General features: G+C 46.3%; 1 protein-coding gene across 4 annotated transcripts in view; it reads left to right on the forward strand.

The window, feature by feature from the left end:
• The window catches only part of RASAL2 (RAS protein activator like 2), a 344,868-nt gene that overhangs the window by 185,359 nt on the left and 132,266 nt on the right, over positions 1-27,243 (forward strand). For all 4 annotated transcript variants that reach the window (XM_058660706.1, XM_058660707.1, XM_058660704.1 and 1 more), the window contains exon 3: positions 1,305-1,431. In XM_058660706.1, the coding sequence (XP_058516689.1) occupies positions 1,305-1,431 (127 nt within the window). The remainder of the gene's footprint in view (positions 1-1,304; positions 1,432-27,243) is intronic.

Raw genomic sequence — 27,243 nt, forward strand, 5'->3', positions numbered from 1 at the left:
GCCTTGTGTGTCCTGGATCTCATGTGGGCACCAGTTTGTATTCCAGCTTCTCCACTTCTCTGCCTGTGGCCTGGGAAAGCAGTGGAAGATGGCCCAAAACCTTGGGACCCTGCACCCAGGTGGGAGACCTGGAAGAAGCTTCTGGTTTCCAATCAGCTCAGCTCCAGTCATTGCAGCCACTTGGGGAGTGAGCCAGCGGAAGATCTTTCTGTCTCTCCTTCTCTCTGTAAATCTTCCTTTCCAAGAAGAATAAGCAAATATTTGGAAAAAGAAGAAGAGGAGGAGGAGGAATAGCTGGGATGCCAAGCAGCAGCCATATTGGAATCTGTTGTTGCAGATGATGGCTTTACCCGCTACACTGTAACCCCAGCTCCTTAGAGATCATTTTTAACACTTGTAGTTCTTACTTCATAGATGGAAGCAACCATTTGATGTCTTAAAAGTATGCCAAAAATATTTCTAGGATCATAAAAACAATCTCACTGTTGTGAAAAACTGTGGTGCTTTATGAAGGTATCTGGACAAATATCTATACAATTTTCATTGGAAATGTATTAGATTAGCTGCCATAGTAGCTATAATCATTATCAGCTATATACATACTAACATTCATTATATCAGTTGTAAGTAGGATATGATTGATTTTGCTAATTTTTTTCTAATAAAGCCTCTCTTTAAAATTATCCTATTTTAGGAGAGGTGGAGAGGCAGGCAGGGGGCTTCTGTCCACTCGGTCGGGTCCCAGTTGCCCACAGTATCCGAATACGAAAGCCAGGAGCCAGAGCTGCAGCCAGAGCTCTCGTATGCGGCAGAGCCCATGCACCTGCTGTCTCCCAGGGGTGCACTAGCAGGAAGCTAGAATGGGAGGAGTCTGGGCATCCATCGGGGGTCTTCATCCCGGAGCCCCCGCCCGTCTCGTTTGAAAGGAGTTCTGAAGAGAAGTGTTTGTGGTGGCCTTCTCTCCCTCCTGGAGCTGGAGAGGGTGAACCAGTCTCTGATTCAGAAGGATCTTTGGTTTGTGTGGGTGTTTTGCTTTCTGGACGCCCAGAGACATACACACCTGGATATGATTTGCACATACCTCTTGTCAGCCAATTTACATACTCACTATTCCTGATCTTTCAGTTTGCTTTTTAAAGAACACTTCCTGAAAAGAAGTTGGTAAATCTTGCCATTGTGTATGCATTTTTTTCTGTTTTTACTTTGTCTATTACGGACTCTTTCTGGATTCATTAACTGAACAGTTAATCAGAAGGTAGTGAGAGTGAGTTCATTATTCGTTTTTGTCTCTTTTGGTTGTCCAGATGCCTGTGGAAGGGGGGCCAGAGCAGCAGACGGATTCCACCAAAGGGCGGTGCCTGCGGAGGACTGTCAGCGTCCCTTCCGAGGGCCAGTTTCCTGAGTACCCACAAGAGGGCGCCACCAAACTGGGTAAGTTTATGGAAAGAAAATAGAGTCCTAGCTTTTATTAGATGATTTATGGACTTGTTTCAGTAAAACAGTTACCCCGCATTTCTTCTTAAATGACTGTGTTGAAATCAGTGGTGTGTTAATGCAGAGTTGCAAGTCATTAGAGTCCAGTTATTGTAACACAGTGACAGCAGAGTGATTTGACAGATGGAATTTAGGTGAGTGCTAGTGAGTTGTTGTTTAGGTAGGATGACGTGTTGTTTATGGGTTTATGGCTTGTTTCTAGATTTTAAAAGAGCATTCAGTGATCTTGTTGAAACACAGAGATCCGTAATGGAGCCGGTACGTGTGAGAACTTAGTACTAAGTGGTTTGAACAGATCCTGTCCACATAGCTACTGCTGTTGTCTGGTGAGACGTAGTGTCAGCTCGAGCTAATTTAGCTAAGCTGAGTTTGCACCCCATATGAGTTACGTTCACGGCTGTGCTTGGAGTGGATGGCAGAAGGGAAGACTCAAAGAAATTCCACTAGTTTATTATAACTAGATATCTCACATAATGAAGATTAAATAAAATAATGAACGAATTTGAAATATAGGAAGTACTGTGGTGATTTACATTGTAGTGTTGTTTGCTTGGCAAGTCAGAGCTGAAGCCGTAGGTACTTGGCAGAGAGAAGAGAATCGCGTGCAGGCCCCTGCTGGTCACATGGATGATCTGGGATTTGAGGGGTTTTGAGACACGGATTTGGTGGTTTGGTGGTGTTTTTGGTGGTGTTTTTGGTTGTGTTTTTGGTGATGTTTTTGGTGGTGTTTTTGGTTTGCTGACTTGCTGCTTTTCGCCGTCTTCTTAATCTTCTAAATCAAACTCTTGGTCAGAATTTGAAATTTTTACTATTTTTTTAATCCTATGATGGTTATTCCTTTCATAGAATTAAGTCAAGTTAACAAATATTTCCTCCAAGGAGCCATACTTGGAGATGTGAAATTGTCTCCTCCTGTTATGGCTGTGGTGTTCTCTAGGCTGTACTGACGCGGGCCTGGCTGTGGGCCTGAGCCTGCGTGGCTGTGCGTTCTGTGGCGCTTGCGCTTCACAGGCACAGCCGGCCTCGACTCGCCGCCTCTCAAGGCCTTTGCCTTCATTTTCTCTCCTTTTATTCTCTCTCTCTTCCCTCCTTCCTTCTTTCTCTCTTCCTCCCTCGCTCCTCACCCCCAACTTCCTCCCTCTCTTTCCCTCTCTCTTTTTCTTTTCTAATATTGATGACTGTCTTTCCACTGACCTAGAAACCTTTGCTGCTTGAAGCTTCGATCCACAGAAGTCTGGATTCTGAGGAAGTGAGTGGTACTGGGAGGAACTATTCCAGTGCTGTTAAGATGCAGAACTCCCTGCAGTGTTCCAGATGCGGGGCCAGGAGGCACACTGGGCCTGGTCTCGAACCCTTGCTGCGTCCTTCCTCCTTGACAGGCTGCGTGGCAGTCCTCCTGACGCGGCACTGCCGGTGACCGTTTGCAGAGGGGCTGTCCTAAGGTAGAGCTTGAGGCCAGCCTCAGAGATGGCACTCAGAGGGAAAGCCCCCTTCCAAGGGCATTCTTCCTAACTTGCCAGTCTTGAGTTAGACCGTCATTCTCTTGGACTGTTTTTATCTCCTAGCAGTTAGTCTTTAGGAAGAATTCCCTCCAGCAAGTGTTTCCTTCAACAGCCGCCATATATGTCGTGTTGTATGCTACTTCCTAACCACGGAAAGTTGTGTGAGAGCAGACTTCTGATTTCGCAAGTTTTATTTATGTAATTAGGAAGATAAGATAAACACACAGTTAGTATACAGAAAGTTAAGTTCGTTCCTGTGCATCAGCAACAAAAAAGAAATGAACATCTTTTAAAGATTTACTTATTTATTTATTTATTTGAAAGAATTACATGGAGAGAGGAAGAAACACACACACACACAGGAGGACACACCACACACACACACACACACAGGAAGACACACCACACACAGGCACACACACGTGGCTCTGCAGACGGCCGTACTAGCATCTGGAGCTGGACCAGGCTGAACCAGGAGACGGGCAGTTCTGGTCTCCTGCCTGAATGTAGCGGCCCACCCTCTCTGCCACCTTGTACCATCCTCTGCTGCTTGCCCAGGAGCGCTGGCAGGACGCTGCATTGGGGGCGGAGCAGCGGCTCTCAGGCCAGCGCCCAGATGTGATGTGAAGGGTGTAAGCAGCTGCTTTACAGACTGCCAGACTGCCACCCCCATGTTTTATTATGTCATTTATTATAACATCACAGATAGCAATATCTACAATGGAAAACATAATGACAGACATGCAGGATATATATAAAGGGAACCGTAAAACAGAATTAAAAGAAAATTAAAAAATGTTTAAATAAATGGATGATTGTAATCGTGGTTTAAAATACTTCACTCTGTCAATTTTCTTTAAGATCAAAATCCAACCTGATGTCCCTTTCCCCCTTACACTCACACAAAATGGCAAGTTGATTCTAAAATTCCTTTTGAAACACCACTGACCAATAATAGCAAAGATAGACTAAACAGAGAGGGGATGTTAGAGTTTAAAAACCACTAGTGCTAGTACAAATAGTGGATATATGTGACTATATTACAATTAAGAACTGTTTCAGGAGACCATTAAGAAAGTGAAAAGCCCAAATTATACAGTAGGACAATATATTTGTTCCACTTGTGCTAAGCAAAGGAATTTTAGCTAGCATGGGCAAAAGCTTCCTAATAGAGAAAAGAGTGAGGTATTGCAGTCACTTCACTAAAGGGCTCACTAGAAGACAGAGGCGCGAGGTGGTCGGCAGTGCGTGAGTCCATCTGTGGGAAGCCACCAGGCAGACCTGCCCAGTGGCGGCAGATGTCGGCATGACAGTTACTTTTTGAGGAGGAGGAAGGGGGAATGTGAAGGAGATTTCTAGAATACTAGTAATGTTTTAGTAGTTACTTGAGTTGCACATGAATGGTTTGAGCACGTATCTGTGTCTGTGTTGGGGAAAGCACCAGAACCTAGGCCCTGCAGTCAGGTGAGCTAAGTGACATCTCAGGGTGGACAGAGCGAGTGACTGCTTACCCAACATGGTGCTGGAGGCGAAACTGGAACAAAGACCCAGAAAATCTGCAGTTCCGGGAAATGTGGAGACAGCGTTCAGTGGCATGTGACAGCGAGGGCCGTGCTCAAATGTGTTGGGAAGACAGTCGGAGAAGTGAGAGCTTGTGAACAGCAGAGATGAGTTGCCGATGGAAAGGACAGTAGACACCCGTAAATACTTGAGTGACTGATGGTTAAGTAAGGGAAAATGAATGGACAGATTGAGAGAAAAGAAGCGAGGTAAAAAACAAAACACGTGACTACATCGGTCAGTCCTGTCTTGGCAGTGTGGGTTTGGAACCTGCAGCTCCGTTGTCCCTTGAGCTCGCAGCAGTTGGCCCGTTAGTGCTGTGTGTCCTCTGGGGCTGAATTGGATAGGTGTACTAGGAACAGTGCCGTCGAGAACCAGTGATACCAGAGCTTGCCTTTTTGGAAGAGACGATATCCTACTAATAATTGCTTCCTGTCTTCTTTTTGTGGGAGGAAACTTAATAGTTAACCAGAGTTTCATCCATTCCCAGGACTTTGAAGAGGATATAAGTTTCAACGAGGTAATTTTTCCAATAAATCTAGGAAGCTGTTTTATTCTCCCTACAGATTAATTCTTCCGCCATGAATCTCTTCTCCCTCTTTCTGTTTTTACTGAATGGAAGTTGCAGTGCCAGTAAGGCAGGAAGCTTTTGTTGTCGGTAGGATACTAAGGTAATTTCAACACAAATATTGGATTCATATTCAGTTAGATATGTTTATGAGGTGTCAGGAAACTTGCTCTCTAGCCTACACCATCCACAGAATCAATTCCAAGTACTCATGTGTGTTGAGGTCTGCTCTGAGTCACGTACAACCCTAAAAACCACTGAGTTGATGGGGAAACAAGTGATTTGGAATAGTACTCTTAACAACTTGGTCAACGACACTTAAAAATAGTTTTCTATATAAAACAATGATAGATGGCAGATATAAAATAATATAAAAATCCTAAGGTTTACTTGTGGTAGTGGCAGCAGCATAGTTTATTTATAAGCTTATTGTTCAGTGTTTGAAGGAGGGTCATTTGAAGCTAGCCAGAGCATGACCTAGGAGTTGTGTTTGGGCATGGCTCCTGATGCACCTGTGGGAGCCCCGGCCGCTGGTGCTGCTGCAGGTGTGTGTTCAGAGTGTGTGCCCGCTGTGCTGTGTCCTCACAGACACGCGTGGCTCAGCTGTTCCTGCTGCAGGTGTGTGTTCAGAGTGTGTGCCCGCTGTGCTGTGTCCTCACAGACACGTGTGGCTCAGCTGTTCCTGCTGCAGGTGTGTGTTCAGGGTGTGTGCCCGCTGTGCTGTGTCCTCACAGACACGTGTGGCTCAGCTGTTCCTGCTGCAGGTGTGTGTTCAGGGTGTGTGCCCGCTGTGCTGTGTCCTCACAGACACGTGTGGCTCAGCTGTTCCTGCTGCAGGTGTGTGTTCAGGGTGTGTGCCCGCTGTGCTGTGTCCTCACAGACACGCGTGGCTCAACTGCACGCTCTTTTCTTCGTTTACTCAGCGCTTCTCACAAATGAAATTTTAGGTAAAAAAAAATTATGAAAGTTGTATCATGTACAAATTGTTTCCTAACATGTATCAGTTCTGGTGAAACATTTAAAAATTATTTGAATTTTTGAAAGAGGCAGAATGAGATTAATCTTTTTTTTCTTTTTTCTTTTTCTTTTATTATATTTTTGACAATCTTTACATAGTTAATTAGGGTAAAAAGGTTCAAGGGCTATAGGAAAGTGGGTAAGACTATTATTTCCCTATTGTTTCCTTCATGTATCTGAGGTAAAGGGGGATATTGAGGGAGAAGCCCCACCTAGTCTCCCACCCACCCAAGATCCCTAATGTAGGGCATGCTCTGAGATTCTTGCTCAAGTGGTTTTGATAGTTCAACAGTTATGAATCGTTGCCAATCTCACCACTCCAAACACAATGAGGTCCTTGAAGAATCCACTGATTGACATAGTCCATCATAGAGTCTCCGTTTGCCCAGTATTTCACTGCCAACATGTGGCTGAGGTGGTTGATGGACTTGTTCTGTCCTCTGTCTTTTCTTGGTTAGGGTTCTGAGTCCGGCAGTTTGATTGGGGAGATCCCCAAAGAAACTTTGAGGTGTTCCCAGACCAGAATCTTGTATGTACTAGCAAGTACAGGGCCTGGCACAGTCTATCACCCCAATCAGCTAGTGGTTGCAGTTGCTGGGTTGGTTCTGTTTCCATCCCTGTCTTCCACTGGAACCCATGGGTGTTGCAGTCCAGCCTGGTTCTGCCCAGCACATACTCGGACCTCACATAAACCAGTGGGAGCTGCAGCCTAGTCAGAGCGACCCACAGGAACCCCCACCAGGCCCGCCCCCTACCCAGGTTTGCCAGTATGTGTGGCAGACTAGTCAGTCTGTCCCACATCCCATTCGGTTCTCATACATGTCAATGGGTATTAAAGCCTAGTTCCATCTAACCAGCTCCACTATCCAGCCCCCATGGATGTTGTTGGGTGCCTCTGTCTAGCCACCCCAGCCCCTGTCCTGGTTTTTGTGCCCTCCCGTGGGAGTGGTGACCCAAGAGGGAGGAGCCCACCATTTCTCTCCCAGGCCACTCTCACTCCCGGATTATGCACTCTCCAGGTGGTTCTGTGGTTTGACTTGACAGAATTGGCCCCCAGTGCCAGCTTGTGCCAGCTGATGCTGCGGCAAAGCCCAACCAACCCCCACGCACTCTAATTTTGTTTGATTAACCTTTTAAAAACAAGTGTTGTGATAGAACTGACCTTACTTCCAACCCAATGTAATTACGTTTGCCCATTACAGAGAAGCTTGCATTCACTAGCTAAGCAAGTGCAAGCATTTCAGTTACTTTTCAACACATTCCTGATGTTCTTTTAAAAGTTATTTAAATATCAAGACTTGTGTTAATAGACAGAAACTGATACTTAAGTTCCCAATCTGATCTACAATTTTCAATTTACTCTGATGAACTAAAGTTAAATGAACAGTTATAATAGTTTGTTGTTGGAAAGCAGTTGTCGGTTGTAATTAGGTCAGGTGCCAGAGCACAGTTCCTTCACAGTGTCATTGAAAGCTTCAGTTCCTCGTCCATTCTCTTTTATCCCCTGCATCCGACATGTCTGGATTCGTTTGTGTCTGTGAAGGTGGCTACGAGGTAATATTGCAACTTAAAGTTGTGCAGAAAAACCATGTGTTGCCCAGTTCCTAGGGATGCCACTGGCGTTTGTTATTGTGCCTGTAATTATTTCACAAGCCTTCCAGTAGATGGCAATAGAGTGCCTTAAGTAAAGGATTCCCTTTCAAACTCATGCAGGTCTCTTTTATAGCTGTTCTCAGGGTTACTGTTTCCAGTGTTGTGGGGATTGATGCCCAAAAGGAACAGAATCCAGTTCTAAAATGTGTTATCCAGACTAGGCGTTCTTCTTTATCTTCAGACAATCTCAATATAAATATTCCCACTACTAATATTAATAGTAATCAGCCATTGCCTGGAGAATCAGGCAGGAAGGAAGAATGAGAGACAGAAGCAATCAGGAATAGTTCTCAGGACAGGGAAGTTGTAGATTATATGCAGGCATCCAGAAACCCCTCCAAAGCTGTAGTTAAGAGAGGTTATTAATGTACTTATTTATAATTTTTATTTATTTGAAAGGCAAACAGAGATCTTTCATCTGCTATTTCACTGCCCGAATGCCCACAAGCAGCTGAGGCATGGCCAGTCTGAAGCCGAAGGTCTGGAGTTCATCCAGGTCTCCCATGAGTGGCAGGGACGGCAGGGACGGCAGCACTGAGCCACCACCTGCTGCCTCCCGGGGTGTGCCTTAGTGGAAGGCTGGACTTAGCGTGCGGGCTGTGACTGGGGCACTCACTGGGGGAGGCCGGCTTCCCAAGCAGCATCTTAACTGCAGCCAACACAGCCCCAGGAGGCTTCAGTTTAAACATGTGCTTCTTCGGGACCCAGTGCAGTGGGCCAGTGGCTAAGTTCTCCCTTTGTGTGTGCCGAGATCCCATGTGGGCACCAATTCGTATCCCAGCTACTTCACTTCCCTTCCAACTCCCTGCTTGTGGTTGGGAAAGCAGTGGAAGATGCCCCAAAGCCTTGGGACTCTGTGTCTATGTGGGAGACCTGGAAGAAGTTCCTGGCTCCTAGCTTTGGATCATAATGGGCTCAGTTCAGGCCCATTATGACCACTTGGGGAGTGAACCAGCAGATGGAAGATCTTCCTCTCTTTCTTTCTCTCTATGCATCTGCCTTTCCAGTAAAAATAAATAAACCTTTAAAAAAAACAAATGGGCTGTGGCAAATGATGTAACTCATTTGTGAAATCCAAAGCTTAATTGAACAATAAGGAAAGCTGGGAACCCATCAGATTTTGCCAGCAGCTGGAAGCAAGTGCGTCAGGAGCCTGTGCTGGTCTCTGGTCCCTGGGTCTTCTCCACTCCTGAAGCTCCCCCATGGGGCCCAGGTGCACTGCCCAGGGAGAGAGCCCCAAGGCTCTGCGGGCTGGGCTGGAGCCACGGCACCAAGAGCACGACCTGAGCCTGAGTGGGCTGCCTTTCGCCCTTACCCTCCCAGCAGAAGGGCAGGCTTGGGGGCGTTTTACTGGCAAAAGGGAACTGGCCTCAAAATTTGAACTTTCCCAAGACTGGTACACATCTGAAGAAAAGTGTCTAACATGAAAGAGAGAGATGAAAGAGAAGTGAACAGAACAACTTAGATGAAGACTAGGCAGGGAACAGGAAACTTTAGAGAGAGTTCTTTTTAAGAAGGTATTACATATGGGAAGCAGCAACTGAATGTTAAAGCTGTAGAACTTTTTTCCCCTTACAGATTTATTGTATTTATTTGAAAGGCAGAGTTACAGAGGGAGAGGCAGAGATCAGGCCCTTTTAGCAGCTGGTTCACTCCTCAGATGGCACCAAGGCAGGCCTGGGGCAGGCCAGGGCCACCAGGCAGGAGCTTCAGCCAGCTCTCTCCCTAAGCCTAGGCACTTGGGCCTTCTGCTGCCTTCTGATGAGCGTTTCCAGGGAGCTGGGTTGAAAGTGGAGCAGCCAGCGTAAGAACTGGTGCCCATGTAGGAAGCTGGCATCACGGGGGGTCCTTTACGTGCTGTGCCACAATGCCGTTCCCTCCTGCCCCCAAGAGCTTTTGTCAAAACCATGACTGAAATGAAACTCAGTAGGAGGGTTGGAAGATGAAACTGAGGAAATTTCTCAGAAGCGAAACAGGGACCATCATTGTAGGCTACTTAAACTAAGCTGCTGCCTGCGCTGCCGGCTAGTTGGGATTCTGGTTGGCACCTGCCTCGTGTGTCTGACCCCACGCTTCACATCACTCCAGCTCTCCGCTGAGGCGCATGCTGGCAGGTAGTACTGAGAGCTTCCGTGATGTGCCTCATGCCTTCCACAGAGGAGCCCTGGACTTGATCCTGTCCTGTGATCAGCAGCCCTGCCTGGCCTTTGCGGGCGTTGAGGGCGTACACTAGCAGCTGGAAAAATGTCCTTCCTGTCTTTGTCACATAAATGGAGTCAGCCCAGGTTTCCTACGTGGGTGGCGGAAGCTTAATGCTTTGAGCCATCGCCGCGGCCTCGCAGGGTCTGCACTAGCAGGAGGTCGGAGTCAGGACAGAGCCGGAATTGAGCCCAGGAACTCAGCCGGCACCACAGCTCGAAGCCACGTGTGTGCCTGAGATGTTCTCCCGATTTCTCATGTTCTTCCACTGAATTCAAAACCCAAAAGTGAAGGTAGTAAAACAACACAGATTTCCAGTATGTGGATCTTATGGATTTATAGCCACCTTTTCTCACACAAGATCAAGCATCACATGTTTCTGTCTTTGCTAGGAATATTTTTGCTTTGTTCCGTGTAGTGTTGCATATTTAAAATTCAAAAGAAATATAGAAACCTTGTTTATAAATAAATTCTTTTGTCTCACAATTTTCTAAGTAGTATTAGTAAGTCAAAACTACCAAATGATTTTCTCCCAGTTCTTACAGTGGTGCCAGCCTTCCACTGGAGAGAACAGATTTGCCAGTTATCTTCAAGCAAGCATGAATTACATGATTATTGAGCAATACTGTTTATAAATTACAGTATTATCAGACTACTTTTTTAAAAAGATTTATTCATTTTATTACAGCCAGATATACACAGAGGAGGAGAGACAGAGAGGAAGATCTTCCGTCCGATGTTTCACTCCCCAAGTGAGCCGCAACGGACCGATGCGTGCCAATCCGATGCCTGGAACCTGGAACCTCTTCCGGGTCTCCCACACGGGTGCAGGGTCCCAAAGCTTTGGGCCGTCCTCGACTGCTTTCCCAGGCCACAAGCAGGGAGCTGGATGGGAAGTGGAGCTGCTGGGATTAGAACCGGCACCCATATGGGATCCCGGGGCATTCAAGGCGAGAACTTTAGCTGCTAGGCCACGCCGCCGGGCCCTATCAGACTACTTTTAAAAAAAAAGATGTATTTTTGTTAGAAAATAAATAGAGAGGAGGAGAGACAGAGAGGAAGATCTTCCATCTGATGATTCACTCGCCAAGTGACCACACGGCCGGAGCTGAGCCAATCCGCAGCCAGGAGCCAGGAGCTTCTTCCTGGTCTCCCTCGCAGGTGCAGGGTCTCAAGGCTTTGGGCCGTCCTCGGCTGCTTTCCCAGGCCACAATACTTTCCACTTTGTAACTGCAGATGCCTAAACGTCCTATCGCCCTTCTTTAATAATTCTTTTTTTCTGTGGTTCATGTTTCTAAGCAGTATCTCAGTGCTGGGTGCTGTAAAATCACCATTTCTGGGTCACTAAGGACACCTGCCTCCCATATGGGACTGCCTGGATTCCAGTTTCCGCTTCCTGCTGGCTTACACCTGGACAGCAGCTGGTAGTGACTCCGAGGTAGGGGCTCTGCCGCTCTGGGGAGAGCCCGGTTAGGAAGTTCAGGCCCCTGGCTCTGACCTGGGCCTGCCTTGGCTGATGGGAGCATCTGGAAGGTGAGCCTGTCTGTCTTTCTGCCTTCCAAATGCATAGATATGTTTACGTGTATTTTTAAATGTGTGAATAAATCTCTATGCTTCTGGCATCCACTTCTCAATTCCAAACCTGAATTCTCAATTTATCTTCTGAGCATCTATTCCAGAATAGTCAAAACTGAAGCTGTAATCTTTTTTTTTTAAGATTTTTTAGAGATTTGTTTTTATTGTAAAATCAGATTTACAGAGAGAGGATAGACAGAAAGAAAAAGATCTTCCATCCGATGGTTCACTCCCCCAAGTGGCCACAATGGCCAGAACTAGGCTGATTGAAAGCCTGGGGCCAGGAGCTTCTGGGTCTCCCACGCAGGTGCAGGGTCCCAAGGCTCTGGGCCATCTTCTACTGCTCTCCCAGGCCACAGGCATGCTGGAAAGGAAGTAGAGCAGCCGGGACACAGCGACAGCCCCATGGGGGACTGGCATGTGCAGGGCACGACTTTAAGCACTAGGCTATTGCACCAGGCCTGAAGCCTTTGTGTTGCTGAACTGTTTCACCCCAGCACTCTAGCTCCTGGCCTCATGGACTGCTCAGGAAGCCCAGGCGTCCTCCTCCCTCTGAACATTTGAACAGTTGCTCACAAAAACTGTTAGCTTGAAATGTCTTACACCATTTTTCCACTGTCATCCTGCCTGTCTTATGTGACAATCCATTTATCCCTGGACCCAATTAGGTTTCATCTGCTGGCTGTCTTTCCCTTCATTCCTCTAGTGAGAATTCAGCCCCACTTATGTATGATAAATCATGTTTGGGTTATGAACTTACGTTTCCAGCATGTTGATGGTGTATATGTTCTTCACTGTTTGTTACATGTTATTTCAGAGGCAGAGACAGAAGCAGAGCTTCCATCCACTGCTTGAGCCAGTGCCTGGGCTGGAGCTGGTGCTGGCAGCTCAAGCCGTCAGCTCCCACGTGGTTGGCACAGCTCAGTTGCTTGAGCCTCTCTGTGTCTGCATTGCCGGCAAGCTGGGGTGCGAGCTGAAGCTAGGTATCAAACAGGCACTTAGGATGTGGGTGAGACTCTGTTGTCAGCGATGTATGATATAAGGTTATAGGTCAAAAACGAGCTTTCGTAGTTAGATGTGTTACTCTGGTTAATGAGAATTTTATTGCTTATACATTCCCAAGTTTTATCAATGAATTTAATTGCTCTGTTTTATTTACACCTAACTAATACATGGTATACAGTTATCACTTTTAATTTGTATAGCAAATTAAAGGAAAAATTACATTTAAAATCTCCAATACTCACAGAAAAGGCTGATTCTACCCTGTTTACTTTAGAAATGGTGAACTGTAGATCAAATAAAGGCCTGCTGTATCAGGTCCCATCGGAATAAGAATAATTTCAAAATTGTATTAGCATAAACCAGCCTTTTTTTCATTGTTAAAGGGTGTAATTGAATATGTAGTTTTTCAAAAGAATATTAGATCCTGAGAATTCTTTTTAAAATTTGAGATTGGGACTGAAAGAGGGATCCGCACATTGATGCTTTGAAATGATTGAGTGCTTATGTATTTCAGAAGCAGAAATAGTGCGAGTTCCCATGTCCTGGTTCACCTCCCAGTGCCTCCCGTGGCCAGGGCTGGTGGAGCCTCGAGGCCCAGAGCCAGGAGCCCACCCACATTTCCCATGATGGGAATCTAATTATTTGAGCTGTGACCACTGCCCTCTAGGATCTTGCAATGACTGGAAGCTAGAATTGGGACCCGGAGCTGGGAACTGGACCCAGCTATCCAGTGTGGGACGCCAGTGTCTCAACTTCTAGGCTTTGTTTTTCGGGAATAGCTCCCTAGTAACAAGTAGCTGAGACCTCTCTGCTCTCCTGCTGGCTTTATCCTCTGACTGGGAACCCCTGCAGAATGACTGACTTTGCAAACTGTCGTACCTTTGAAAGTCCCGTTCTTTCACCCATCAAATTTATGTTTTTAAAATTCTAATTATGTGCCATACACTGTTCTGGCCTTATGTAAACAAAGCATTCAGAATAGTTAGCAATGCAGAAGGGCAGAAACATCCAGTTAGACGGTGTGTCAGATGGTGACAGATGCCAGGGAGGAAAACGGTGAGATCTAGTGAGGGCCTGGGGAGTGCTGTGGATCGAAAAGGAGATAAAGGGATAGTTTTAAATGAAGTGAATGAGGAGAAACTCCACTCGTTAAGGTACATCTAGTGAAGACTGAAGGAAAGTGTCATAGAACTGCAGGTTGCAAGTTTCCAGTTTGAAAGGACCTGTGACATGTTCAGAATAATGAACATAGACCCACCTCATTACATGCCTGTGGGGGATTTCAGAACATCCCGAAAACCTTCAGGAATCTAAAACAGAAACAAGTACTCTATAAAGGATTTAAGTAAGAGGAGCATCTGACTTCTTTGCCCCAAAATTGCACATAACCATCACTTCTCAGCTGAAGTTGTAATGCAGGCTGAAGCATCCGACAAGGAAACAAAGAGAAAGCGAAGAGGCTCCGGAGCAGTGCGGCAGGGAGGGCCTGCTGGCAGCTGCCGGGCTCCCAGGTGTCTGGGACAGACCAGGGCAGGAAGCAGTCTCTACGTTCCTGAATGATACACTTGCCATCAAAGGTATAGACCTCAAAAAGAGGGTGTTAGCTCGAGATGAATACCAATAGGAAATGATAAATATGAAGAGATTGCCTCTGCTAGGGTGAGTTAAACAACTGCTATTTTTTCCCTTCTTTAGGTTTGTTTGTACCAACAGCCTAGGAAGATGCTAGCTCCAGTGAACAGAAACCCGTGGGCCACCCCAGTCCTTCTGTCCTCACACTGGCAGGGACCCTTCCCCTGGAGTCCTATGGGGACCAGGGCACCTCTGGCAGTCTGAATTGTTTTGAAAATGAATCTGGTCCTGGGCCTTTGCCCTTAGTTGAAGCCTTGGCCATGGCATGTGGCCGGCAGGGGCCGAGCCCCTTGGCCGTGGCGTGTGGCCGGCAGGGGCCGAGCCCCTTGGCCGTGGCGTGTGGCCGGCAGGGACCGAGCCATGGCCATGGCATGTGGCCGGCAGGGGCAGAGCCCCTTGGCCGTGGCGTGTGGCCGGCAGGGGCGAGCCCTTTGGCCGTGGCGTGTGGCCGGCAGGGGCCGAGCCCCGTGGCCGTGGCGTGTGGCCGGCAGGGGCCGAGCCCCTGGCGGTGTGAACGTAAGAGTGCTTCCTGAGCTTAGGCTGGACAGCGCATACGAGCCAGCCGAGCTTGCAGCTCAGACACCTGTGGGATACGGGCTGAATGTGTTTGGCTCTTACAGGGATTAGATAGCCTTGGTACAAGAACTAATGTGTGTGTAGCACTGTTGGCCTGTATCTTCATGTTTAAAATGTCAAAGACAGTAAGCATTTAATGAGAAATTAAGTACATGCCAAAAAATTAATATGGGTTGATAACATTTGATACTTGTTCCCTCAGCCACTTTGAATGTGCTTGTCACTACTACCCAGACACATAACCCCGTACATAGATTGAGCAGTGTTCACACCAGCATTTCTTCTGTACTCGGGGAATCTTGGCGGACTGTACTGTCGACTAAGCCAGTTTTGGGGAGTGGAAGGAAGGTCAATGCTTGGAGTGCCAAGGTAGAAACACTAGTATGTTACAGCTTCACTTTACGACAGCTGTCAGACGACTAGTAAGCCCCACCATGTTTGTGTTCTCAGTATTATTTGATGAGGACTTTCAGAAGAACTGGCCTTCTAAACACACAGTCAAGCAATTTTGGGGGAAAAAAAATGCTGGACCATAAATTAGAAATGTAAATGACAGATTATTTTGTCTTGATTTTGCTGCCTGGAATATAAATCCAACATTCTGTAAACTACTGTCCTATATACCTGAGAAGTTATTTTGCAAAGGAATTCTGTTTGTGCTGCTCCTTGGGTGACTCATGATGTCAGCATTTTCTTACCTAGGCATCTGTGATTACAGTGTATGGGGTGTGGTATCATATCTAATATTCTGTGTGGAAGGAGCAAAAAACTGACCAGTAGAGGAATGCTTTTGACGAAAATACAGGCTTCCGTACATTGTCATAGCTGTAGCAGGCTGTGAACCTGTGCAGTGAACACCGTGTAAGGATTCCCTGGTGAAAGAACAGAAATGGGCCTGATGCTGTAGCCTAGTGGCTCGAGTGCTCACCTTGCATGCATTGGGATCCCATATAGGCACAGGAGCATATCCCAACTGCTCCACTTTCTTTCCAGCTCCCTGCTTGTGGCCTGGGCAAGCACTTGAAGCTGACCCCAAGACTGTGGGACCCTGCACCCATGTGAGAACCTGGAGGAAGCTCCTAACTTCTGGGTTTGGATCAGCCCACCTCTGGCCATTGCGGTCACTTGGGGAGTGAGCCAGTGAGGAGCTTTCTCTCTGACTCTCCTCTCTGTAAATCTGATTTTCCAATAAAAAAATAATAAGAAGAAGTCTTTTTAAAAATTTCTGTAAAAGGCAGGGAAAGAAAAACAATTCAAAGAATGTAAGGTGATAAGAAATACGTGCAGAAATGTTTAGTGAAGAAGTTGAGGGTTTTGGTTTTTAATGGAAAGGTGTAGTTACAGAGAATGAGGACAGAGAACGAAAGACCAGCTCTGCCGACTCAGTCCCCAGGTGACCCCGCTGGCCAGGCCTGGCCCAGGCAGAAGCCAGGAGCCCAGAGTTCCCTCCAGGTGTCCCGAGTGGGTCCAGGGGCCCAAGCACTGGGCCGTCTGCAGCTGCTCTTAACAGGAAGTGGCTCTAAAGTGAAGCAGCTGGGGTTGGAGTCTATACCCACATGGGGTGCCAGCACTGCAGGCGGTGGCTTAACGCACTGTGCTACGTCGCTGGCCCTGAAGATAGGTTTTTGAAGAAAAGAATAATGTGTCAAATTAAGGATAGATGACAGAAATTGTTCTCATCTCCTATCCCTTGGTCTTTTTATCGTCTCCCCACCCCAGCATCCTTTTTGCATTTTATTTTATATTAAAAAGAATAGTCTCTTATATGGTGATTTGGGCTAGGTAGTCTTCCAGCACTTGGCAAATACTTGCTCTCATAACCGTGTGGACAAGTACTGTTCTTATCCCTGTGGTTTGGTAATATTTAATCAAGTTGAGACAGTACTTGTCTCAGAGATGCTGTAAGGGTACGTGGCATAGTCGGTATTTGAACTGAGGAATTTGGTCCTAAAGTTAGTCCACTGATCACTCTGTCTGTCCTGCCAGCTAAGAGTGCTCTCGAAGCAGTCAGCAAAGCGGCGGAGTTCTGACCCCGTCACACCCCTGTACCCTGCGCCAGGAAGGAAAACCCCCCTAGCTCTGAAGGAGGACAAATGTGTGTAGTCATCTATCCAAATTCAAGGAGAATTTTTTGTTGCTACTGGCAGTCCTGGGAAAACTGACAAATGAGATGTTTATTACAGATGCAGCTCGACATCTGTACAAAGACCATATTAAACACTTAATGGTATTTAATAAATTGTGTTCAATCAAGTATTGAATGAAAATGGACAATTTGTTACAGCATTTGCTAGTTCATAATGTTCTTTTTCATTTTGTGTGACTGTAATGTAAACTTGAAAACATGCATCACACCATGGCAATTGTCACTTGCTTTGGGGACGTAAGCTTTTTAGATTTTCAATTATTTGAGAATCCAGGGACTAAAAAAAAGGAGAGTGTGAGAGAGCTAGCATTCACCGATTCCCTCCCCTTGTACCTGCAGCCGCGGGACTGGGTCAGATGGAAGCCAGTGTCTGCCCACAAGGCCTGGGGGGCCTCTGCTGGTGCAGCGGTGACCTGCCTTCCCAGTGCCCGAGTGCCCGTTAGCAGGAACCAGAACTCGCGTGGAGCTGAGACTGGAAGCTAGGCACTGTGCTACTGGAGGTGGGTCTTTTAACTGCAGGTCAAAAGCCCACCAAAGGGGGGACCCAGCAGCATGGCCTAGCAGCTAAAGTCCTCACCTTGAATGCCCCAGGATCCCATATGGGCACCGGTTCTAATCCTGGCAGCTCCACTTCCCATCCAGCTCCCTGCCTATGGCCTGGGAAAGCAGTCGAGGACGGCCCAATGCATTGAGACCCTGCACCCGTGTGGGAGACCCAGAAGAGTCTCCTGGCTCCTGGCTTTGGATCGGCTCAGCTCCGGCTGTTGTGGCCACAGGGGAGTGAACCGGCAGATGAAAGATCTGTCTCTTTCTTTCTATAAATCTGACTTTCCAAAAATGAATAAATCTTTAAAAAAATTAAAAAAAGAAAACATTAACCTGTTCTCTATCCTCTCAAATTTTGTCATCCCAATAATAGTATTCAGATATTAGACTGTGTGAAATGAACCTGTTTTTGATGTACTTTTGCTTGTGAACCATATGGCATTTTTATGACCAGCATGTTAAATAGAAGTACACTATTTGTATTTGATTGAAAATGAATTCAGAAAATTTAGACCATATCCCATGCTTAGTTTATTGGGGTGGGGTCACATTTATCTATGACTAGTGACTACTACTAACATTGTAGTATATTATGCATGCATAGTCATCATTCTTTAATGTTCTCAACATCGAATTATTTTTACATCAAATAATTTTTTTCATTTTTTTCTGTATCTGGGGTCAGGGGAGAAACAAAGAGAGAAGCCCACCCAGCCTCGCACCCATCCCAGGTCCCCCATGTGGGCACGCTCTGAGGGTCCTGCTCAAGCAGTTTTGATAGTTCAACAGTTCTGAATTGCTACCAAACTCGCCGTTCCAATCACAATGAAATCTCTTCACAATTCCCTGGCTGACATAATCTCTTCATGGTTGGGGTTCTGAGATCAGCAGTTCAGTTGGAGGGATCCCCAAAGAAATTTCATCTGAGATGATCCCAGACCTGATTCTTGTGTGAGTTTGCCAGTACCGGGTCTGGCACAGTCCATCGCCCCAATCAGCTTATGCACATGCTGGTGGTTGCACATGCTGGTCAGTTCTGTTTCCAGCCCTGTCTTCCACACAAACCAATGGTTGTTGCAGTCCAGCTCGATCCTGCCCCCTTCGTACTTGGCCCTCACGCAAACCAGTGGGAGCTGCAGCCTAGTTGGGGTGACTCCCCATAACCCCCACCAGGCCTGCCTCCTACCCTGGTTCCCATGCTTGCCAGTATGTACTGCAGACTTGTTCAGTCTGCCTCACATCCCATTTAGCTTTTATACATGTCAATGGGCATTGAAGCCTAGTTCAACCCAACCAGCCCTACTATCCAGCCCACACACCTACTGGTGGGTGCCTTTCTGTCTAGCCACCCCAGCCCCTGTCCTGGTTTTCATGCTCTTCAGTGGGAGTGGTAACCCAAGAGGGAGGTGCCCACTATTTCCCTCCCAGGCCACTCCCAATCCTGGATTATGCACTCTCCAGGTGGTTCTGGGGTTTAACATGAGGGAATTAGGCCCCAGTGCCAGCCTCTGCCAACTGATGCTGCGGCAAATCCCAACCAACCCTCACCCACTCTAATTTATGCTTGTACCATCCAGAACAGTGAGCCCAGCCTGGCTTTCCCCTGATCTAGCTCACATGAGGCCCACAGGTGTTGTAGCCCTGCCTGGTCTGGTCTGCCCCCTTCCCAACTAATGCTCTCCAGTGGGAGTGGCTGTCCAGCAGGGGAACCCTCCACATTCCCCTTACCGGCTTTGCCCCCCACACCCGTGGTGCTGTTTTGGAGCTGCGTCCACATCTGGTACAGCTCACCTACCTCATCTTGGCATTCCGTAATGTGCTCTGGTATGTGTTGCAACTAAACTGGCCTGACCCACACTCTATTCTGGTGCTCAGATTCACCAGTGGGTGATGTGAACTGGTCCAGCCTGGTCTGCCCCTGACTTATGTATGCCAAATGTATGCTGGTGGTCATCTTTCTCTGGCCTGGTCTGGGCCACTGCCTATCATGGTTCTTGCCCTTAGCTGCATGGACTGTGTCCTGACAGAGGAGTTTCCCAAGCTCCTCCATCAGAACCTCTCCCTATGCCAGATCTTGTGCATACAGTTAGGTCCATGGGCCAGCCCTACTCAGTCTACCTTCTGTCCTGACAGTAACAGGTGGCCTTTCCTTACTGGCCTTCAACCCATTCTGGTACTTACTGTTGCATGTTTCAGCCCAGCCAAGGCTCATCCATACCCAGACACGGCTCACACATTGCTCAGTAGGGGCAGAGATGTAGCCTAGTCCATCCTACATCTACCGTGGTTCTCCAGAGAACCAGATGGTGCTGGCATCTACCCTGGCTAGGTATATCCAGCCCCAGTTCACACTTGTGCCATGGGAGATTGCAGCCACATCCAGACCAGAAAGCAGCCCCCACTCCATCCCCTGCACTCAGCAGTGGGAACCCCAACCCAGCAAGGGTGTGCTCTTACATCTCCCCAACTGGGCCTGTTCCCAGCCCTAGATTACACGTGTGCCAGTGGTTGCTCTGACCCAATTGGTGTAGCCCCTCACCTGTCTCAGCCTTTGCCTAGTATCCCTGGCTCATGCAGACGAGTTGGTGTAAGAGCCTAGCTCGGCATGACCTGTGCTCCATCGTGATTTCTGTTCTTCCTTGTGAGTTGAGGTTTTCTCGGGCCTGACTGGTCTGCCCCCTTCCAGTTGCAGCTCGGCCCACCCTGCATCCTTTTTCAGGATGCACATTTGCGTGCTACTGTCTTGACCTGCCAAGTGATGGCAGGTCCCATGGTCATACCTAGCTCAGCCCATCACCACCCCAACTCATGAGTTAACCAGTGGGACTTGTATTTCCACAGGGTTCGGCCCATACTCCCCCCACAGAATCTACCCTCTGATCTGGTTCTCTCGCATGCTGGTTAGTGTTTTGACTCTGCCATGTGTGACTCATCCCCTGTGATGGTGGGAATCTGTGTGAGTGACTGGGAATGTGTGTGAGTGACAGTGGGAACGTGTGTGTGTGACAGGGAACCTGTGTGAGTGGCAGTGGGTATGCTTGTGAGTGACAGTGGGAGCGTGTGTGATGGGAACCTGTGAGTGGCAGTGGGTATGCTTGTGAGTGACAGTGGGAGCGCGTGTGATGGGAACCTGTGTGAGTGGCAGTGGATATGCTTGTGAGTGACAGTGGGAGCGTGTGTGATGGGAACCTGTGTGAGTGACAGTGGGAGCGTGTGTGATGGGAACCTGTGAATGGCAGTGGGTATGCTTGTGAGTGACAGTGGGAGCGTGTGTGATGGGAACCTGTGTGAGTGACAGTGGGAGTGTGTGTGATGGGAACCTGTGTGAGTGACAGTGGGTATGCTTGTGAGTGACAGTGGCCCAACCACTTGAGCCTCAGCTGTTGATTCTTAAGATGCATGTTATTAGGAAGCTGGGCTTGTGGGGGAAACCGGAACTTGAACTGACACATTCCTGAATGGGGAACCGGCTTCCCAAATGGTGCAAACCACTGTGTAAAAAGCCTACCCTCTGCTTGAGTTATATTTTAATCTTTCATTTCAGCAATAATAGGTTCAGGTGTGATGTTTAGTACCAAAAGAAAATATGCAATTCCTTGTGCTAGACAGAAAAACTTGCCTTGTTTTCAAAGCAGTGCTCTTTCATGTAGTGGTACTTTTGCTGAACTGTCTAGTATTTTTTTGTATGAGATAGCTTCTGGAATTGATCAGAATCGATCGTCTGCCTGTCTGATACTCCAGAGCCTTTTATGGTAATTATTATACCTTTGCTGGGAATGTTAGACCGTCATTCTTATCATATGTAACTTGTTTTTAGCAGCAGTAATTTTACTCTGCAGAAATTTAAAGAAAAGTTTTAGCTTCTTGAAAGTTATTTTTTTATTTACTGACATTTTCTAAAATTGAATATTACCAGTGAATTTGTTTGTCATGTGCACAGTATTTTATGCTTGGATTCATCAGATGGGAAGATCGTTCATTGATCATGAATTAAATTTTTTTTATTTGTTTGAAAGGCAAAGTTAGAGAGAGAGAAAGGCCATCTTCCATTCACAGGTTCACTTCCCAAATGGCCCCAACAGCCAGAACTAGCCAGACTGAAGCCAGGAGCCAGGAGTTTCATTTGGGTCTCCCGTCACGGGTGTAGGAACCCAAGCACTTGGGCCATCTGCTATGCTTTCTCAGGCTCGTTAGCAGAGAGCTGGATCAGAAGTGGAGTAACCACGACTCAAAGCACCACCCATATGAGATGCCAGCGTTACAGGTGGCAATGTAACACACTATGCCACAATGCCAGTCCAACTTGTCAACAACTTTAAAAAAGAAAAGGAACTTAGGTTATTTTAGGGTTGGGGGATCACTTAGTAATCAGGTTAACTCTAATCGTTTGATCTGGCCTTGCCGTGGAAACTAGGCAAACTCAAAATTCAATAAATCTGTAGTGTGCTAACTTCATTTGCCAACTTAGACAGTTTTGTATGGCGCATGAATGGTGTTCAAATATCCAATATCTAGATATCTAGGTGATCTGCCAGAAGAAAGGTCCCCACCCCTGCGTCACATAGAGGCATTCCAGAGTCACTCGTCCCTAAGGAAACAGAGAAGGCTGTTTTGAAATATTGGAAGTGAAAATATGTTAATAATGGTGTCATGAAATGCAACCAGATTGCCCTCTAGTAGCCTGCCAACTAACTGAAGAAAAGATTTATTTTTATTACTGTCACCCTTAAAATGTTTGAGAAATGCTGAGCAAAAATACCACAGTTTCGTTTTCCTGTCCTTAAGAACTGAAATTTTCTCATGGAGAATGGATCCTCTATTAAAAAGTAGTTCAAACTAATTTTAAAGATTTAGCTAATAGGTAACAATGTTATAAAAATGTAGAATATCTGAAAACCAAAGGCTCTGTGTTTTGTCATGATAGCTTGCCAGGTAAGATCTGAATAAACTTGTTGGCCCATTTAAAATCGAAGGAGGGAAAAAACTAGTCATTGCAGTGAGAATTGGATTTCTTCTAAGAGCGCAGTTTGGTGTGTGACGCTGAGAGTATGCCCGTTGCCTCTGCCCTGTTCAGTCTGTTCCCCGCTTCCTTCCAGGTGGCGAGCCTGCTCTGCCCAGGGCCCCAGACGGCAGGCCCAGGTGGGCAGAAGCTGCTCGCACATCAGCAGCTGCCTCCAATGCTGGGCAGGCCAGCTCTCTCCAGTTTCCGAAATAAAGGAAACAGCGCAGAAGAGGAAAATCTGGTGTTTTGTTCATCTAGATACATATTTTGTGTAGCAGCCACAATTAGCTTAATAGCAGTTATGGCTATAAAGTTATGGCCATAACTGCTATTAAGCTAAATAAGTAGTAATGTACAAGTTCCTTTGTAAAATTAATAATAATATAGAAAATTTGGAAAATACAAAAAGTTACAAAGAGGGGAAACAACCTCAAAATGCCACAGAAGATAAATTTGGGAAAATTGATTAGTTTAGTAAACGCTTGTAGTTGTTTTTTTTTTAAGATTTATTTTTATTACAAAATCAGCTATACAGAGAGGAGGAGAGACAGAGAGGAAGATCTTCCAAGTGACCACAACAACTGCGCCAATCCGATGCCGGGAACCTGGAACCTCTTCCGGTCTCCCACGCGGGTGCAGGGTCCCAATGCATTGGGCCGTCCTCGACTGCTTTCCCAGGCCACAGGGAGCTGGATGGGAAGTGGAGCTGCTGGGATTAGAACCGGCGCCCATATGGGATCCCGGGACATTCAAGGTGAGGACTTGAGCTGCTAGGCCACGCCGCCGGGCCTAACCCTTGTAGTTAAAAGGAAGCCACTCACAGCCAACTGAAATAGGAGGTGAGGATCCATCCCTTTGTGGCCCTGGCGAGTGACTCACCATGTTTGGGTCTCCATTTCCTCCTCTGTAACATAGCATAGTAGCATTCACTTCTTAGGTTCTTTATTTTAGAACTCTGTTCCTTAGGAAAGTGCTGTTGGAATTTTCTTCTTTACTTTTTCTTTTTAATTTTCTTCATGATTTGATTTGAAAGAGGAATGGTGATATCTTCTCTCACTTGGTTCACTTCCACATGCCTGCCCCGGCCAGGGCTGCTTGGGGAAACTCCTAGATCCCCGGCTTCCAATGCAGTCTCGCAGCTGGGGGTGACCACCTGCTGACTCCCTGGGTGGAGATGGGCGGGAGGCTGAGGCAGAAGTGGAGCAGCTGGAACATCCCGTCGGAGACACGCAGCACATGGTTGTGTTTTTCCTTCTCAGGAGGCTGTGCTGGCTCTTAGTGTACTTCAGTTATTTGTAAGGCAATGATAGAGACTGAGCGCTGTGGACTAACACAGTGTAGATTACTGAGCCATGTGTATGGTACTGCGTCAGTGCTGTCGGTGACTGTACCATGCGAGCTGCACTGTCTTAGATTTTATAGACGCACAGCCCACAGCTGCAAGGATTCTGTACAGTGAAGACAAAAATAAATGCCTAAGGACTCTTCTTTGTACTGAAATAGATGTTATCTGCATTGTGCAAAAAAGTTAGCTGGCACGTCAGTTGTAACAGCAGATAAGTATTTATTTATTTGTAAAGCTAATGGAGAAAATGAGTTTTTAGAAGAATTATTAAAGTATAATTTCTGCTCCCTTTAATTTTTTTAAAGATTTATTTATTTTTATTGGAAAGGCACACGTACAGAGAGGAGGAGAGACAGAGAGGAAGATCCTCCGTCTGATGATTCACTCTCCAAGTGGCCGCAATGGCCGATTCGAAGCCAGGAGCCAGGAACTTCTTTCCAGGTCTCCCACGCGGGTGCAGGGTCCCAAAGCTTTGGGCCGTCCTCGACTGCTTTCTCAGACCACAAGCAGGGAGCTGGACGGGAAGTGGAGCTGCTGGGGTTAAAACTGGCACCCATATGGGATCCCTGTGTTCAAGGCAAGGACCTTAACCATTATGCTATCGCACCTGGCCCCCCTGTAATTTTTTATTTTATTTGAAGGGAAGAGTGACATATAGGTGAAGATGGCCCCTCTGGCCCCTCTGCTAGTCTGCTCCCTGCATGAAAGCAACAGCCACTATTTAGCTAGGACCAAGCCCAGGGCTTTCATGTGGGTGGTGGGGATCTAACTGCCACCCTGCTGTTACCTATCACTTTACCATTACAGCAGGCAGGCAGGAGGCTGGAGTTAGTTTATTTATTTATTTAAGATGGAAGAGATGGTCAGGGAAAGAAAGAAAAAGTGTCTCTCCTCTTCTAGTTTTTCCCTCAGATGCCTGCAGTAGCCGGGGCTGAGCCAGGCTGAAACCCACAGCTGCCCTCCCTGCAGGTCTCACACGTAGTAGGGACACACCTGCCTCACCCACCATGTTACCATTGGGACTGGAGCCAGAACTGAAACTTCCGCACCCTAATGAGGCGACTCAAGTGGCATCTTAACATGCTGGCTGGATACTTACCTGCCCGGGCCCTCTTCAGGTTGAAGGGAACAGTGTCCCAGGCAGGCACTTCGCCTCACGGGCACATCCACAGATACTATGCACTGATGGCTGGTCCGGCTCCGATGATTCTAGAAGTATAGAAGTATTTCTCTTGTTGCAATAGTATAGTCTTAGGCATGTAATGAAATAAAACTGTAAAAAATTTCCTTGTATTTTTACACTTAGGTTTTGCTTTTGTTTCTTTGTGCTATGTCTTACCTATATGATGGCCTATGTTAACTGGCATTTCGTGTAAAAAAATACAGTCAACTAAAATTATCTGAGTTGGAGGAGCAAAATTAAGCTCAAATGCATAGCGATAAGCTTAACACACACTGTTTACTCTCGTAATTTATGTCACTTATTCATCATATCCCTTTCTAAACCCTGGTCAGTGCTCTGCTTACTACGAGATTTAAGAGCTTTTGGTCTTTATAATATCCTTTAAGTTCTCAGAATAGAAATGTGTGTATGTCTCTGTGCTGTGCTGTGATTCCATAATATACAAATAAAATTAAATAAAATTTAAATTTTAGTGACATTTTGGAATAAGTGGGTGATTTGGTATTTCTCATCCCAGCTGTGTACAATGATGTCCTTTTCCAGTATGAATTTGGAAAGGAATGCAGTGGGACGAGCTCAGTTCCAGAATGCCATTCTAGTTTATGGAAAACACCAAAAGGAACTGTGTGTGTGATTAAAAGAAGCTGTGTTTGATGATCCTCTGCTGTTCTGAAGAGGAAGCACACAGACGTTCAAGAGCCCAGCTCCCACAGTCGGCTGCACTCCTCAGCTTGGTCGCTGGTGTGCTGTGTATCTGCTTACGAGAAGAAAAGTCACTAACAGCAGTGTTTGCTTGCTTAATAAATAAAATTGATTTGCAAGTGATTTTAATATGTGCAGATAGCCTGTTAGCTTTACACCCTTTGATTTTTAGACAGCCATGCTTTATACTTTTAGAGTTTCCCATTCTCTGTCATTGAATTCTATACCTGTACCAAAGTCAGAACTCCATAAAACACTTATTTAAAGGCTTGGAGCCAAATTTACTATCTATTTCCCTTAAAATTCACAAAATATAGAACTTGGTTGGATTATAGCTAGAAAAAAAAGCTGGTAGTGTGCTAGGACAACCATTGCTTTTGATGCTTCAGGTTAGAATCTCAAGTAGAGACGACTTAAACCTGTTCTCCAGCTTTTTATTTATTCAACAACTATTTACTGAGTGATTCTTGTGTGGCAGAAAGTATCTTAGGGCACAGACATGACACCATCCCTGTCACCAAGGAACTGCTATCCATCAGTAGATGCCTAACACATGAAGACAAATTATAGTTGTAGCAGGTCGCAAGCAGGGCAAAAATCATATACACTGCGAGGACCATAGTTTGATAAGCTCGTAACCAAGCACTGAAATTGATTGATAATTTAAATTATAGCTTCAGCAAATCCCAGAACTAGAATCAGCTGTTAATATTATTCATTCCAGTGCTAAACCCAGTGTTTGAGTACTTCTTCGTGCTCATTTGATCACTGCCAAAATTTTTAACTGTCTGGACGTATAAAATTACACTTTCACGTAATTCATGGCAATGTAAACGTGTAGAATATAGTGCTTGGTAGGAATGTGTAAAAGAGATTGGTCAAGACAACCTACCTAGCTCCTTGTATAGCATAGAAATGTAACAGCAAATTACAATAATGCATATTTATACAAGGAAATGTCTCAAGTGGGTTTTGTCTCTTCTCAATGAAATGCCTGGTGCTGTTCTAACCGTGTAGCCTGACGTATCTACTCAAGACTGCACCAGTCTCTGTGAGGGATCTCCTAAACAGTGAGTGGCTTTTTGCATGGACATGGACTTCAGCCATTTTGTAGCTTGTGTTAATGTCTAAGTGGTGACACATTTCTCGTGCTTTTCCAGCTTCTGGGGGCAGCTCCCTTGTGCTGCAGAAGGCTGTAGTTTTGTTGATCTCTTTTTTATCTACTTCCAAAGCTGAGTTTCTTGTCCATATCCCGTAGCATGTAACTATGGATTCATAGAAGTGAAGGGCAAGTGAGAAAGAAGTTTTTGCTAGTCAGGATCCTACCTATCACAAGGAGCTGCTGACTGGATAAGTGAAGGAAAAATTATCTGGGCATTTAATTCTGTTGGCTTTAGTTAGCTACTTGAAACTACATACGCTGGAGAGGTCTGAAGGTCTGAACCGCACAACATATACATACATACATGGTTCTAGGGTCTGGCTTGGAAAATCAGATAAAGTTCCTGACATCACCACCGTGCCCGCCAACCCCGCAC

Source organism: Ochotona princeps, chromosome 2 (genome assembly GCF_030435755.1).
Source record: "Ochotona princeps isolate mOchPri1 chromosome 2, mOchPri1.hap1, whole genome shotgun sequence".
NCBI lineage: Eukaryota > Metazoa > Chordata > Mammalia > Lagomorpha > Ochotonidae > Ochotona > Ochotona princeps.